This window comes from Pecten maximus, chromosome 3 (genome assembly GCF_902652985.1).
Source record: "Pecten maximus chromosome 3, xPecMax1.1, whole genome shotgun sequence".
Lineage (NCBI taxonomy): Eukaryota > Metazoa > Mollusca > Bivalvia > Pectinida > Pectinidae > Pecten > Pecten maximus.
In genome coordinates, this window is record NC_047017.1 from 43,270,251 (window position 1) to 43,287,718 (window position 17,468).

Here is a 17,468-nt window from a genome sequence, read left to right on the forward strand (position 1 = left end):
GTAAACACTTCATAATGGATTACTACAACTTTCTACCTTCTGGAAGAGACGTGTATATGATATACCATACTTACGTGGATGGGTACTTCAGCATTTTAAATACTTTAATATATAATTACTTATAACCGGTAAGCTTGTAATAATATTATTTTCAATAGTGATTTAATAAATCATAATTGTTTAGAACCAAATCATACCCACATTTTAGTCATATCTATAATGCCAGGATATTAATCAATATATTGTATTTTTTTAATAAAGTGATGGCAAAAATATTCTTCAAGAAATAAGAAATTTGAAACCAAACTCGAAAAAAAAAAAAAGAAAAAAAAAGCTAAATTTTAAGATTTTAGAAATGATTTTCTTTAACACTTGCACAATGGGCAGGACCATCATTAATATGTAGATATATGATTATTACATGCTATTATATCAATGTAAATTTGTTAATTTTTTCAATGCAGATATAAACATTTCAGCTGTACACTTCACTTATTAAGATTACAATTACAAAATTGCTGAATATCAACTTTCATATAAATATAATTTTTGCCATTCCGCATTCAAATGATTCTAAACATGAAAACTATTATACTCATATACAAAAACAAGTTTCTCGTATAAAATATTATAAAACAATAATATATAACAAGACATTAACAACTAACATTCAGCATAGACCTATTCAACGACCTATTCAACAAACTGTTTCATAAAAATGAAGCTAAGACTGAATGCCAACACTATCAACTAATATACTGTGCTCGTCTATCTGTGTGCCCTCCGTGAAAAAGACCCAGCACACTATATTAATGTATACAGGATACTGAATACTGATAGGAGAGTTTCATTGATATCTCTTTATATAAGGGAAATAACTCTTCAAGAAAAGTAAATAAATCGGAAAGTCAATTTAGTTTGCGCACAGAAAAAATCAGATACCCAATCAGTATAGAGAGTTTTGTTGAAATATATGCAGTAATTCTAAAGAGGTAGCAATAACAGATTTATAGACATCCTAAATTTCTTAAGCAAGTGTAAGATTAACTGGCAAGAATTCAAATATAAAATACACACAGATCTAATATATGCTATAAAACTATGAACTATCAAAATGTACGCGTGTATTTACAAAATATACATTTGAAATATTTAAACGTAAAATTGTGACGGATAAAAGTTAAGTCAATCTGAGGAACCAGATGAACACAGCAAAATTAAAATATATGTATTTTATCAAGAAATATAATAATTCTTGAACCTATTGAATTCTACCTCATTACTGATAGGTCAATTGTCATGGATTAATTCACTGAAGTAAGAGTGCACTTTGTAAAGATTTATATTAGCATCATGGTATTATCAAGATACTCTATTGAGCATAGCTTGGTAATAATAGCACCCTTTCAGCATTATAAGCAAGAGAGCAAGTTATTCTTTTTCAGGAGTTTTTTTTGTTTAGGGCTTTTCCAGTAAAACATCTACCCCACCCCAGGACTCCAGGTCTGATTAAGGGGTACCACCTATAGAATTTATTTAGTAAATAACAAAGAGGTAATAGAAAGGAAATCCAACCATGGATAGAAAGTGATTTATTGTGGAGTCCTGGGGTCAGGTAGATATTTTAATGAAATAGAACTTACAAGTTCTTTTGCGATTCTGAGTGAAAATTAATACAAAGCAAAATTTAAATGGCATTATACAGCATTTAGCATAGCAATAGTTATGATTTCATACTCTTTTTCTAAGTCTTCTCTACAAAAATAAATCACACATTGGAGTATATAATACTATCAATACTTGTCTAATAACAAAAATATTAATCACACAATGAAGACAATTTGGATATCAAGTACACGGAATATATATTATCAACCTGAAGAGATACACAAAATTCTGTACCATTTTATCATCTACCGGGTATACATATATACATGCATATATACATGCATATATACATATGTTTTGTCTCTATAAATAAATAAATGCAAAAATAATGAAGGACATTAACATATTATAATACTAGTAATGCATGTTTCGTTTGTATAAAGATATAGAAGTGGTCTGTATACCATAAGTGAATGAAACAAATTCTACTGTTAGTAATGTATTTATAATGGTGGGCTGGTTTCTGAATATCAATGATATTATGTTTTTCAATACGTCTTTAAAGACAAATTAAACGATTTTTCAGCATTGAAATAGGACCATCAACATCTATAAACTTTCAGAAGGAATGTTAAAATAGGTTATCCAGTTGGTGACATTATTTAAAATGGTATAATTTATACTGTAAGTTCCATATGTCTAAAAAAAGCAAAACACAATGTTTGTGATATGTCTACCAAATAACTAAAATTAAACATATTTTATAACAAAATCCTTAGTTTTTTAATATACAAAAATTTGCATAAATTATATACATATGCAACACTTTTGGGTTTTGCATTGTTAATAGCATACATATGTTCAATATTCTGAATATATATATATCTATGATACTGTTTGTGCATTTGAATTTGAACCATTTTCTGTTTTTGTTTCACTGCTTTTATTTTTAGCCTCTTCTATTTTCTTTTTATTGTCCTCAATGATTGCAAGCCGAATTTCTTCTTTGGCCTCTGCAATAATGTGACCAGCATCAGAGTCTAAAATCAAACGGGCCAGTTCCATTCCAGCATCCTCACAAAGCTGCATTTCTTCTTTAGACACACCATTACTTACAACACTGGCATAAGTCTTTCCATTTTCTGTTCGACAAACCTAGAAAACAAAACACATTTAAACAATAAACTTTTGTGTGTGTTTGCCTCTGATCATTACCACTGCTCTCAATCATATTTTCAATAAACATATATTTTCACTGCAGTGACACTATAAGCACATTTAGATTTTCACTGAACAAACAAGCACAAAAAGATACATTTATTTAAATCTTTTCTAAAAGGAAATCTGTGCCTGTTAACAGCTTCAGAGCATTTAAAAGTTTCTATATTCTTATTTTCATATTAGAATATGTTTCATATCAGTGACTATCATTCAATCAATACCTCAAAATATGAAAATGAAGGTTTTGTTGTTCACATGTATTTTTTAAAATTTAATTACAGTAACTGATTTGACTAAGTTTCATTAAATTTGCATTTCTTTTCATGCCAATGTGTTTCTTATGTTTTGTAGCTAGTTTTTCAAGTTCATAATTATGTAGAATTTATTTTGTACAGGACATATCTTTTCTGCCTTATTTGTCCCTCCTTACCATCATGGAGGTTTTTTTTCTTTCTCTCTGAAGAAAAGCTATGATCCTGTGTTAACAACTGCTAACAATAAACTCATGATAAACAGTTAATATTTTAAAGATTAACTGGTATCCAAAAGAGTTGAGACACAAAAACTCTGATTTACCTTCTTTGCTGGCTCCTGGTCGGGACAGAGATCTTTTGATATATGGACAATTTTGTGCTTGGAGCCATCAATACTGAATACACCACCATCTATATTCAGCTGCAGAAATAATGATCATCTGATTATTCAATTTTCCTCATCATTTACAGAGTATATAACTAAACATTCAATTTCATAAGGAACCATGGTATTTATGGAAAACACCTTTTTTCTTGTTTAGAATCTGGTGTTGATTGTAAATATTTTTTTACATAGGTAAAATTATAATGTTTTTTTATAAAAGCTTGTGGAACCAATTGTTCAGCATGATAATGTACTACAAGGCCATCAATGGAGGCCCATTGTTTTAGGCGAGATGCTTACTTGACTGTCTTTGATCTCTGTGAACACACATACCGGCACACTGCATCCCCCTTCCTGCATACACAAGAAATATGGCTGTGAGATACTGATATTAGTGATCATAATTCATCAATTACTGTACAATATAAATATCTCATATGGACATATGCCTTAAAAATGTAAAAAAAAAACATATTGTCAAACGAACATTATATCATGTAACAGCATCAACAATTCAAAAGAGGATATTAAGCCCATTCATGTGTAATGACACTTTGTTTTGAAACATTTATGTTGATAACTTCACATCAAAAGCTGTTTTAAAGTTAGATCCTAAGATTGAATGTCGTACCAAAGTCTTTAGGAAGGCCCTCTCCGTGACACACTGTAGTACAGTGTCCTTGTCATGGATAGCTGATAACATATCCAGAGTGTCTTTGTCTTCAGATCGACACTCCACACCCATGGCTCCCTGGCTCACGGCATACATACATAGGTCAGGGGTCAAAACCTGGGACATAAAGGTCAACAATTCCATGTAAAACAGTGCAAGGAGCCTGTATAATCTGTATAATAACCTTTAAAAAGTCAGTTTAATGTGTTCCAGTTATCTTTCTTTTAACATGCAAAGTTTTTACAGTAGGATAAAAAAAATACATGCTTCATGAGTGTATCATTTTCAAGAAAATCTCAGAATGTTAAAGAAAAAACCATGTTAGGGCTACAAGATAAATCTTAATTTTGAAAATGTAAGTAAAAACTGGCAAATTAATTTGTGTACTAATTGTAAATTTGGACATAGATGGTGTGTTTCTCTGCAGAGAAGATAATGAATGTCCTATATTACTGTAACCTTGGTCATTATATATTTAACATTTATGATGTTACAATACTGTAATACATTGAATTCAACATATATCTTATGATATTGATAAAGTAGACTTATCAATATCACATGGTAGAACAAGCTGGTTATGAAGTTATCATATGTAACATTACGTTGTTTTAGTACTTTTCTTACTGCCAGACTAGTCTGAGCATGAGAATAGTTTTATGAATACTTTTTAATATTCTTACACTGACTTGGAATAGTATTTCTAACACAAACTCACTCCTAACAAACTACACATGAGTACATACCTGATCTATTCTGTGGCTCCATCCCATTCTATCCAGGCCTGCTACAGCAAGTATGGTTGCATCGTATTTATTATCATCATCTAATTTCCTTAGTCGAGTGTTCACATTACCACGCTAGGACAAATGTTAAGGTACGTCTCGCTCAAAAATGTGAAGAACTCTTCATATAATTTCAACATATCTGATTGTACATACAGTATTTATGTATCTCCGTACATAAACTACCTATGAGCTTAATAAGATTCCCTGGTAAAACAGAATGAATCATCATACATACAAGAATATACTTAAAAAAATCAAAGACATACATTGTCTATGTAATATATACAGTTTTCTCTTCTTTTAGAAGGATACAATGTTCTCAAACTTAAATGTTGGGAATTTCCTGGCTATCTGAGACTGCCTTCTCAGGGAACTGGTTCCAATAACACTGCAACAGAAGATGGCAAATATATAAAAGTGTTCACCTCCATTCCAGCATGAAATGTAGGAGGACTCTCTCATTCATTCATTTTCTTTTCGTCTCATTTAATTTGCTCTTCTATCTTCCAACATTTTTACGATTCTATCATGACCTACCTGCCATCTGGTAGATCCTTGAGAGTTTTCCCTTTGTGTTTTGGGTGCATCACTACAGCATCATACGGACTGTCTCTTCTGGAAAGCAGTATGTTACACAGCTCAAAATTTACTAGTGTCATTGGGATTTCTTTCTTCAAGAACACAGTAGATTATAAAACTCAAACACAACTACCAGGGTAGCTATTGAAAACAAATTATCCAAATTTGAACTGATGTGATTCTATCTAATGATTTGATGAAGACTTTCTGCATTGTACTCATCTGAATTAAAACAATAGGCTAGTATCTGCAGTTACTTGTGATCATTTGTGCCATTAATATTTTGACATGATATCAAAATGAATTGTTTTATCAATACTTTATAGCTGCAGTCTTACCACCTAAATTACATTAATATTTAATTTGTTCATTGAAATACTTTTGAAACTATACTTACTTGTAGACACATCCAACCACTAGGTCCTTTGGAAGGTTGGTAGGCAGATCCTTGAGAGAATGCACAACGAAGTCAACAGATTTATCCACCAGAGCATTCTCCAGCTCCCGTGTGAACAGACTTTTTTCTCCTATCTGAAAGGAACACACATACACTTCAAGCATGTTTTCTTATCCTCTACATTCATCAGTGCATAATTTTTGAATTCTGTATAAAGTCACCACTCAGTAGAGATAAAAAGAACTTAAAGATCTGTTTCGTCTTGCCCACATGCAGTGGCCGCAAATGCACACTCCAATGTAACCTGATGATAAGCACTATAAATGTGTATCTGAGGTATGACCAGGACATTTCAGTTGACCCAAGCTGATATTTAGTAATATCTGAAGTCTGATAACATTTAAACCACAAAAACATGACAAACTTACAGCCAAAATCAAAATATTGTTTGTTTGGCATTGTCCAACTAACTTGATCCCAGACTGAAATAATTCTATTTCCAACCCTTAAGTTTTCTCTCATAAACAGTATTAAGAAAGAGTATCTAAATGCAATGGTATGCCATATAAAGTAAAATATTTCTTAATTGATTCACTTTAACTAGTGGATGTTCTACATAGTATACTGTGTTGTTAACCATTGTCATTTTATATCATATTCACAAACAAGTGCTGATTTTCTTTTTTTTCTCCAATAAAATATTTCCCTAACTCCAAAGTTCTCTAAAAAAAAGTGGGTCAATGCCAAACAGAAAATTTAATGATGACTTACTATCCATTCACATCCAAGAAGCAATACTATTGAAGTAAATATGTACTCAGTAGCAAGTATAGCGATACTGATGGCCATGGCTTGGCATTTGCGGACATTTTCTATTTCTGACCAACCCCGCAATTAACAACAATACATCAGAACCATCTCAGGATCATTTCAGGCAAGTTTGAATGGAATCCAACTGGATGAACTGGAGAAATTCTAAATGTGTCTTTTAAGATGGCAGCCATGGTGGCCATCTTGGATGATGGACCACCCCGAAATATACCTAGCAAGGTAACAACACTTGGTCAAAATAATCTCAGGATCAGTACAGACAAGTCTGAGCAGAGTGCCACTGGTGGATTTTGTTTGTTTTGTTTTTGTTTTAACATCCTATTAACAGCCAGGGTAATTTAAGGACGTGCCAGGTTTTAGAGGTGGAGGAAAGCCAGAGTACCCGGAGAAAAACCACCGGCCTACAGTCAGTACCTGGCAACTGCCCCATGTAGGTTTCGAACTCACAACCCAGAGGTGGAGGGCTAGTGATAAAGTGTCGGGACACCTTAACCACTCGGCCACCGCGGCCCCTGGTGGAACATGAGAAGAAGTGCGAAACGTTTAAAGTTTATGCACAAGGCCTGGCGGATGCTGAACGATGATTGACAAACACAATGAATATAGGTCATCCTCACCTGAGCCATCGGTCAAGTGACCTAATTAAATATTGGTGGAGCATAACAACTATTCAAACATAGTTACCTTTGACAAAGCAGCATCTAAAATCTTGTCTCCTGTTGTTGCCATGGTAACTGAAATATATAAAATTTCCATTCAAATATCAGTTTCATGTTACCTAGGGACTATAAGACTAAGATCTGATACTTCTGTTAACTCTTTATAAAAATAAAATTCTATTGATGAATGTTATTAGTATATCCAACACTATTAAATCTATATCCACACTGTGAACCATAATACGAAGAAAATACTTACCAACTTCAAAGGTAACATCTGGATGGTACTCCTTTAATTTGTTGATCACTGTGTTTGTCTGTTTCAAAGCCAGCTTTAAAAAGATATTTTTGAAAATTAACAATAACAGGCCTAGACCTTGTTGATTGAAAAAACGTTGCCCATGAATATTGCTTTTGAACAATAAAATGTTTTAAACATTATTGCTCATTTTTCATTTGGGCATATATATCATAAAGACATTTTGTTGTGCTGTCTTACACATCATAGCCTAGGCTAGAAGAGCCATAGATATAGCAGTGTTTAAAATATTCTCGTATCTTAGATTTGTTAAACTGGGCATCTTTTTTCTAATTTGTAAATTAACAATATCTCGATTTACATGTACACTGTACATGTACTATACTCCAGCTTATGTCCATTCAAACAGAAGATCTTCTAGGTCTGACTTTTATGAAATTCAAACTGGCCTTATGTTGTGATTGAGTTAGTCTGTGTCATTAAAAAGATCTTTCTCAGGAGAGGTTAATAACCACATCATGATTGGATGATGAACTTTATTTGTTGAAATACTTTATTCATGCTACTGTCAAAAATTGACCAAGGTCATTCTGATTGTGTGGATCCCAAACTTTTTGAATATCCCCTTCATTTAAAATTCTAGATCTTATAGGTATAATTGTCACAACCCTAGCCCTGATCCTCTTGGCAGTCCTGGCTAATATAGGTATATCCTAGCATCTTAGATTTTAACACATCTGACCTTTGTCATTGTGTACTTTAATATGTCCAAGCCATTCATAATTGGTAGCCCTACATCCTAGTACATTTACAGTACTTGTATATATGCTACTGTCTAAATGTCATGGATCCATGCATGCATTGTTGCTCACATGAAGTGGTTTTTTTTTTTGAAGATTTCCATAAATATTTGACACATTATACAGTTGGGTCAATGTCATTTATTTAAAATGCCGTAGCCACACCATACTTTTTGTCTAATATAATGACACTGCTCTCTTGGTTGTTCAGAGGTTGTTATGGTATATTGACACTGTAACCTAAACATTGGGAGAGACTGGTCATTCAATTGATCAAACTGCCATATATGACACCATTCCCGTAATTGACCCTGTATTTTCCCCAATTCAAGTATATGTATCTAAATTTTCATGACTGATCAGAATTTCACACCAAAAGTCTCAAAGTCTCCTAATTGTAAATTTTATAACTGACTGTTTTAGATTCTGATGATGAGTATGCAGTTTGGAAACCAGTAAAATAAAACTATCACAACACAGGAAAATGCTGACAAAATTTCGAAATTTTAGGACAGGGTCACATTGAATATTTTGTTGTCACCCTGGGACCTTACACTTACAAAAGTTGCAAGGTCATTATTTACTTGTAAAAGTGGAGGTTAAAGGTCACACAGACTAGTGGGATTTTCCCTTTAGCCTTACTGGAGGTTACACTAATACATTAGGTCACTTGCCCTTTGGGCAGATTAGCTAAAGATCAAACTACAAAAGTAGCATATAAATGTATTAAGTATAGGCCTGATAATTGACTTGTTTTCTACATATATGTAATGCCAATGATCTCTCGTCATTTTTATGCCCTGCTGTGATCAAAAACTTCCTTACAAACACTGTACAAGTTTAAAAGTAATTCAGCATGAAGATGTCTCTGTCAAGCACAGGAACCATACATCTTATTCTTGATATATATTTTACATCTTTTTTAATTGGTTGATGGCATGATCACTTAATCATTAACGTGACACATACATGATATTACATGTAGACATGACAAATTTTAGGGTCAACCACACTTCATAGATTACATACTTCTGATCTTTAAGGAGGCTAAATGTCAGGGGCCCAGGCAATCAGTACCATCTCATGCAGTTTATATATGTATATATATATGTTTATAACTCGGATATAACAGAATAAACAAAAGTAATTTATGATATACGGCTGATAAATCTAGTAATTTTACATTTACTTCTCCGTAAGTACCATACCAAGTAACAAAGTGTACACTGCCCATACGTCGGATTATTGCCAGAGTAAATATTTGTTGAATACCTAATGTCCCCGTAGCTCAACCTACATCTTATCTTCGTCAAGTTCGTGTCCGATCCCTGAGCACCACGTGTCAACATACAGAACCCAGTTGTCTTATGATGTTTAAGACTCAAAAGACGATTTAGTTAGACACTTCGTTTAGTTTTCAAAGATCGACGTTAATATACAAGTATTTGTCTTACCTCACTCTTCCTTGAGCCGACTTTGACAACCTTTTCCGCCGACATATCTGCAAAAATCTAGTGTAAATCAAGGTATATTTCGTCTGCACACCGCGTCATTGAAGCCGGATGGAGTGAAGGTCAAAGGTGACAGCCTCGTTTTGAGACGGGATTATTACAACGTCTAGACCGGAAGAATTATATTCCGGAAAATAGGAAGCTCCAACCTATCAAGAATATTAAATCTTTATTTGTAGAACAAATATTTTTATATGGAAGCTGATGAAGATTTAAGGACTTAAAGTCTTTGATATTGTTCAACAATTAAGGTGAAGTTTTATCTATATCAGAGACATATTGGCCTACATAAAACCAGAGACTTGTATATACAAGTCTGTGATAAAACTATAACAAGCCAATGCAAGTTGACATGCGGAAAAGTTTATGAGATATATCTGTTATGATATATCTTATGTAATATAGAAGATATCTCATGAATTTTAGATAAGATATCTTACAAACATATAGGATATCTCATAAATAATTTGGTAAAATACTGGATCGACAATGTTTCACGAATAAATGACGGCTTGCCATATAACAATTTAAAGGGACTAAATGGCTAGATTTCCACTTAAATAATATATAAAAAAGGATATACGATTTAAAATGATGTAAAAAGTTAAGCACTTTATGTTAATTATACATTTCAAAAGTGTCCATAACAATTTGTTAAAATTTAATGAAAAAAATAAAATAAATTTGACTAACCTAGTAGTTATTTCATATTATTATTTTTCGATGTGTGTAAACAAATACCTCTGCGTACCTTTGCGCATGCGCGATGCGGGAAATTGGAAACATCATAACAAAAATGGCGAACACCCGATCTAAGTGGAAGGGTCCTGAATCAGTTTTAACCGAGAGCAAGAAGAAACGAATAATCGAGAACGTGATTTTAACTTCACAAAGACGAACACGTATCTTAGAGACAGAGCAAGCAGATGGCATCAGTTAAAAAAGACCGAAGGGATTAAAACAGACCCTCCTTTGGCCAAGCTAATGCCTTGAACAGGTTAGTTGACAGCACTGGACTTCGATGTTTCGTAGATCAACTGTCGTGTACGCCCAGATGATGACTTGATAGTACTTGATGATACATAATTATCATAAATGGTAACAACTGATATCGAGATTAAGCTTAAGAAAGGTCACGTAGTGTTAACACGGCATGAATCGCTTGGTATTGGCCTCAACATGTCCTAAATGGGAATACAAATCAAAGGGGGCGCCCAAGAGGGAATTTTGACATTTGTCAAATTAATCGTATTATACCAGAAAGTAAACTTGATGACTTTATGCTTTTGTTAGACTGCCTGTATATTACACATTAAGTTTACATTGTGTTATTAATATTCCGTTGTACAGTTTTGAAAGCAAGCCTGAGATCTAGAGCGTACGTAGATCTGGTCATAAAGAAACTGAAGCCAAGCAATGAAGATGACCACAGGCGACATGGAGTACATGCAGCCACTACGGACGACACTATTACTAGTCGCACTTAGGTATTTTTCATAGTTAATTAATTACTAATCCTTGAGGCCATTAATTAACAAATATTTATATAAATCATTAGCATTTGGATGCGAAGGAAGAACATTATTTATTTATTGAGTCGTATAATTAAAAAGTCGTGGAATAGTTTCTGTCGATGCTAATTAACATTCAAAATTCTCATAATTATACAACACAAGTCATGTATCACTGTGAACTGTTATTACGTTATGATTTGCATATTGATATACAAAAAAATGTAGATATATATATGTATATAATATAGGCGTCAAGTTTGATTACATGTTTTGGTCTATAGTATATGACACATATTGTATATAATCAGTTTGAAAACATAACCAATTCCTATACATGTATTGGTTTGTAATCAGATACCACCAACCGATCAATTTTCGATAACAATTTTTTTTTCTAATTAAAATGAATGGATTTGAAATATTGTTTTTGTTTAGCAGCTACCAATAATGGATTTTTTTTGTAATTAATAATTTGAATCAGAATAAGTGAACCAATCAGTTTTGACCACTATAATTCATGCATGAGCTGCATGCATGTGTAGCGGGACTGGACTGAGTCGATCATCAGTGACCAGGTAGCTCAATAGTTGGTAGAGCATCCGGCTGGTGTTCGGAGGCCCGGGTTGGAACCCCGGTCTGGCCGCTTACGCTACGTTATCTCCTGATCTCCTGTTACACATGTATCCTCTACTTTTAACACTTGTTGAAAATTGCTGAATTCTTAGTGTATTTGGTAAGATATTGTGCAATTGGAGATTGAAAAACTTCTGGAGTATCAATTTCGTGAATTTAGTATTTTTTTTTTTTTGCATTATATATTGATAGTGATTGATTCACCAAATTAATGCAATAACACCATAATTAGTTTAGTTATTTCCCATGGTGTTTTCGGGCCTAATGGCCATCTTCATACGCTTCATTTATTTGACGTCTTGGATACCACATTATGATGTCACATATATACAATATCATGCCTTAAGATAGTCATTAGGCCCGAAAACGTAAGCGAAACACAACATATGTTGTGTTGAATTTACATTTTTCAACTATTGATACTGGTATACATATTTAAGACCCAGCAGAAGCCTTGATTGTGTGTAGAGGCTAATTAAGCTTGAATGTAAGTTGAGAAAATGTTGACAGGCGAATTATTTGATGAAAAATCAGACAAAATATCGTGAAGAGCCATCTTTGCATGATAAATAATGACTGCTATGTTTCAATATAAGGCATGATTATAATATTGCCAATTTTGCACATTTTGTTGGTTTGTGTAACTGGAAATTACATTGATTTTGTGTAAGAAAATATCTTTTCTTCTTCTTATAGATATCACAGGATTTATAACACAAAAGTTCTTGGAGGACAAAAAGTGCCGTACAAGGTGGAAAGGACATACCAACACATCCAGGGACTCATCAATCTGATAGTGGCCAACAGAATAACAGATAGAACTGGAATATCTAGCCAAAACCCTTGCATCAAATAGATCCCAGAAGATTCAAACTCCTAGCCCATGCTCCTCCACCATCTACTGCCCAAATGGTAGAGGAGAAGAAATCCCAATTAAGATGAATGGGAATAATTGACATTTTGAGACTAATCACGTTCCAGAGACTATTACTTTTGAATATCTGTCCTTACGTTTAGTAGCTGACCTGGTCCGAAGGACCAAGGTGAGTATGCCATACTGAGGCGTCCGGCATTCGTCTGTCAACATTGTGAACACAATATTTGAATAACTTGAGTAAATGTCAGAATATACCAAATTTAATAAAACTTTATAAGCAGCCATATATCGACAAGATCTCAGACAACTTCAAAAATAGAAATTATTGGACAGTAGTTTTTGACAGTAGTTTGCAGAGTTATTGCCCTTTGTAATGGTCTTATTATTAACATTTTTTTAGTTCACTGGTCAGAATGGAAACTCTTTTAGAAATTCTACTAGTCCTGAACAATTAAATGGATTTGATGAAATTTGGTCAGGAGAATTATGTGGCAATGTTATATGTTGCATAAATGAAGCGTCACCATCATCTGAGTGGCACCTTTCGGGGCAAAATAAGAGAATTACCTGGTATAGCAAAAAAAAAAAGGATTTAACTCATTTTTTTTTTCAAGAATTACATCTAGTCCACTTGTAGTTTGAACCATTGTTGGGAGAGGTAGTTCAAAAGTAGAAAAATGTTTGAAATGTAACTTAAATTTGAGTAGTATTTAGTTTATTGGTATAATGTTACTATAATAGCTTAGCTGTTATCCATTCCATTAATGTCATATGATAATCAGTGCAGCCTTAATTTCAAAATTTATATAATCTCAAGAGACAAACAACATTGTCTGGTCTGAAATTTAAATGCTTAGTCAAAAATGATTATTCATAGCTGTACATGTGTGCACTATTGAAATATTCATGTTAACACTCACAAGTAATTTATAAACTCTCAAAATTCATTGATGTCAACACCCACTAGTGCTCAATAGTCTTTAATGTCAACACACACTAGTACTCAATGGTCATGCATGACAACACTCACTAGTAGTAGTACTCAATAGTCATTTATGTCAACACTCACTAATACTCAATAGTCATGGATGACAACACTCACTAGTACTCATTAGTAACGTATGTCAACACTCCATAATACTCCAGTCATGTATGTCAACACTCCATAATACTCAATAGTCATTGATGTCAACACTCAATTATCACTGATGCCAACAATTGTCATTGATGTTAAGTCACTAGTCATGGCAGTCAACTTTCTCTAGTCATTGATGCCAATGCTTACATCTGAGCAAGACAATAAATACAATGTGGTAAATTCTTTATTTGCATGTTTGACTTTTCTCAGTGTTTTCTATATCAAAACTATTTGTGAGACAAATTGTACTGTGCATTTACTGTTTAGTGTATTATCAACATCATAAGTCACTGTTCTGTTGATATTCTGATAAATTAGGGTTGGATCTTTAGGTCACCTGAGATGAAGTATGAAGTGACCTATTCTAACTGACTTTTGTCCGTCGTCTTTCCTTGCTTGTCTTTAAACAATTTGTCAGTAAGCTTTCATGGTCAAAAGGTCAACCAAAACTGTGGATTACATAGTCCCAACCTCCAGGGACCTGAGGGGCAGGGTCAAAAAGGGTCAAATTGACTAAAATTTGAAAGATCTTCTCAGCTCGCAGATATGGTAGAATCATATACTGGTGTCTTTAACAAAAATTGTGAATTTCATGACCCTGATGGGGGACTAAATTTATATAGGGAAATCACAATTTTGATCAGCATTTGTTTGATTTCTATTGAAATTCATTCTAACTTCATTAACATTATCAGCATGGGATGACAGCTTGATCGCATGCACATGTTGGCCTTGACTGACCTTCTGGGCGAGGCTAAAAAGGGTCAATTAAATTGAATATTTCAAAACTCAGGTGACCATTAAGGCCAATTGGCCTCTTGTTTTACATAAGCCAGTATCAGTGAAAACTGCTGCATATGAAATATGGTACATAAAACAAAAGGTTTCCATGAATTCAATGATGTAATGTAATTTATTTTGATTTTATATCAAACCTTTTCACTGCACAGGTGTCAAAACAACTTCCTTGAAATAAGATAATTCAGCTTATGTGTATGGGCAAACAGACAAAGTGATTACCAATAAAATGCTGAAATTTTCACGATTTCTATATTTTCTTTACTCCTGTCACCTTGACCTCTACCCATATATAATTAGACTGCATGCTCTGCTGACTTGCCAATCAAGATGATATTGAGGTTGACTGAAATACAAGAACATGTAACATATAAATGAACATAATTGTACATGTAGGTAAACTTGAGAATAGTCCAATTCCTCAATCCATGACTGTCATTGAGACTGTCAGCTAATCATTGAATTATTAAAACAGTATGGACATCAGTATTGTGAATTAAATATCTCATTTATATCGATGATAAATTGATATAAGTGAGATAATACATTATTGATATAAATGAGATAATCAACAATACTCATATCCATCTTTTACCATGTATCAGTGTTATCCATTTCTTAACGTACATATTTAATTATATAATTCATTAAATAACGTACAAGGCTTTCAACAACATTTTAACTACAAGCATTAAACAGAAGCAAAGTTAAGTGCAAAAACTACTAACTCAATGAAGGTTCCGATTTTTAATTAGGATGTCAATCTGAAAGGCCGAGGGATTCAAACAGTCGAATAAATTACAATTTCTGTGTAAAACTGAATTATTTTTTCTTATATCTAGACCTACAGTTTGTGTTTTGCTCTCAGTGCAATCAATTTACAATGTAGATCTCCATTAATCAGATTTAAATCGAATTCACTTTTGGGTAGGCCTATCACGTTAGTGATCGGCATTTTTTTTGTATGTTACAACAGAGACATATATGTCTGGTTACAACTGTATAGCTGTTACGTCGTCATAGCACTTACGGTCATACAAAATAGCAATTCCAATTTGAGTTTACACTTCGATTTCTTACATTGGGACGATATTGAATTGAATGAACACTTCAAAGATGAATAATAATAATGTTTTCCTACATCACAATAAACGAAACGAAGTCCCCTTTGGAGGCCCCATTGCCGAATGTCAAAATTTTACATGCTACTTCTGAGGGTTATACGTACTTTTATCTGTTTGAGCTCTCAATCAACAATAGTGAATAACGATCGGTACTCCTCGAGACCGTATAAACCATCCGATTGCAAAGTAATCACGTTCTACATCCACGTGACAAAATGTTTACACTTACCTCGATTCCATTTTCGTCGGGTGAAAGCGAGGATACTGAAATCATGTGACGCACTCGGCTCTCTCCGATGTAAACAACAAATGTTGTTCAGCGATAATTCGAAGTTGATAAACATTGCCAATATTTCACAAAAAGTGTCATAATTTTGTAAACAATTTAATTTCAAGTATCACAACGCTTTCCGGAAATCAAATGCATGTAGAAATTATTGAAATCTAACCATTTAGTCCCTTTAAACACTAATTTACAACTGACTGATACTATAGTGGTCAGATGTGCACGGTATCTAGCGTGGGAAGCGTACTATTTTTTTTAAATTAAAGCTGTCAATATTTCTACCTACAACAATTTAAATTCCGATGCAATGGCATGAAAAATATACTTCACGATATCGATGTAGCTAGGTCATGTATGTATTGGCCATCACGGTAAACTGTAGTACACGATGTAGACCACTGATTTACATGTGAATCCACAATTCGACAATAATCGATATGTATACATTGTATATCGTTACACAATACAATCATACATTGCAAGATTTGAATACAGCATATGAAAGATAACCAGACTTTTACCACCTGGACTGAAAGACATCTCAGTGATATTAATAGATACACGTTCACACTCGTATATAAGGAAAAGTCAATCTGCACCTTTACTGAGTCATAAATCTTCAAGTGACTGAATTCTAGCTAACTGTGACACATACACTTATGTATGTAATTATACATGTATCTGAGGGGATTTATAAGTGAACCGATACACGTAAATACACACACTTATATATATATTAGTAGTATGTGATACAAATCATAAGTAATAAATGTATTACTATATATCAGAGACCTATATAGTTCTCTGTATATATATACATAACTACATTTTATAAAGCTTTTTCACATCATTTATTTTTCACCGGTCTTCCGAGAGACATATAATTCAGGATACAATTTAGGTATTAAAATTGAGGTCTGTGGCCGTGCTCGTCATATATATATATAATATGTATCACCGCTTCAGTTATAAGTTGTTAAATACAGATGTGTGCCCTTGGCAACACAATTATCCAATTATATTTTTGATAAGATTTATTTTTTTCCCGATCAAGCCGCCGTAAACGTATCCAATATTGATGAGTTGACAGAAAACAGCTCCAGGGATTCTCGGGAGCGAGATCTGTTGTACCG

The 17,468-nt window shown here is 33.3% G+C and overlaps 1 protein-coding gene and 2 long non-coding RNA genes across 3 annotated transcripts; 1 reads left to right on the top strand and 2 right to left on the bottom strand.

Moving 5' to 3' along the window:
• Nucleotides 1-1,558: 1,558 nt before the first annotated feature.
• LOC117324281 (porphobilinogen deaminase-like) lies at nucleotides 1,559-10,036 on the bottom strand. Its single transcript, XM_033880063.1, has 11 exons — nucleotides 9,909-10,036; nucleotides 7,655-7,727; nucleotides 7,421-7,470; nucleotides 5,906-6,039; nucleotides 5,467-5,544; nucleotides 5,242-5,317; nucleotides 4,888-5,001; nucleotides 4,100-4,258; nucleotides 3,769-3,822; nucleotides 3,406-3,504; nucleotides 1,559-2,763 (listed from the first exon to the last, which is right to left on the bottom strand). The coding sequence occupies exons 1-11, from the start codon at nucleotides 9,951-9,953 to the stop codon at nucleotides 2,494-2,496; spliced, it is 1,152 nt and encodes a 383-aa protein (XP_033735954.1). The 5' UTR covers nucleotides 9,954-10,036; the 3' UTR covers nucleotides 1,559-2,493.
• A 566-nt stretch (nucleotides 10,037-10,602) lies between these two features.
• Nucleotides 10,603-14,310, top strand: LOC117324282. The gene is made up of 3 exons (XR_004531952.1): nucleotides 10,603-10,962; nucleotides 11,316-11,452; nucleotides 12,809-14,310. It is a non-coding gene; the product is annotated as an uncharacterized LOC117324282 (long non-coding RNA).
• Nucleotides 14,311-15,021: 711 nt separating this feature from the next.
• Nucleotides 15,022-16,499, bottom strand: LOC117324283. The gene is made up of 2 exons (XR_004531953.1): nucleotides 16,154-16,499; nucleotides 15,022-15,271 (listed from the first exon to the last, which is right to left on the bottom strand). It is a non-coding gene; the product is annotated as an uncharacterized LOC117324283 (long non-coding RNA).
• Between the last annotated feature and the right edge of the window lie 969 nt (nucleotides 16,500-17,468).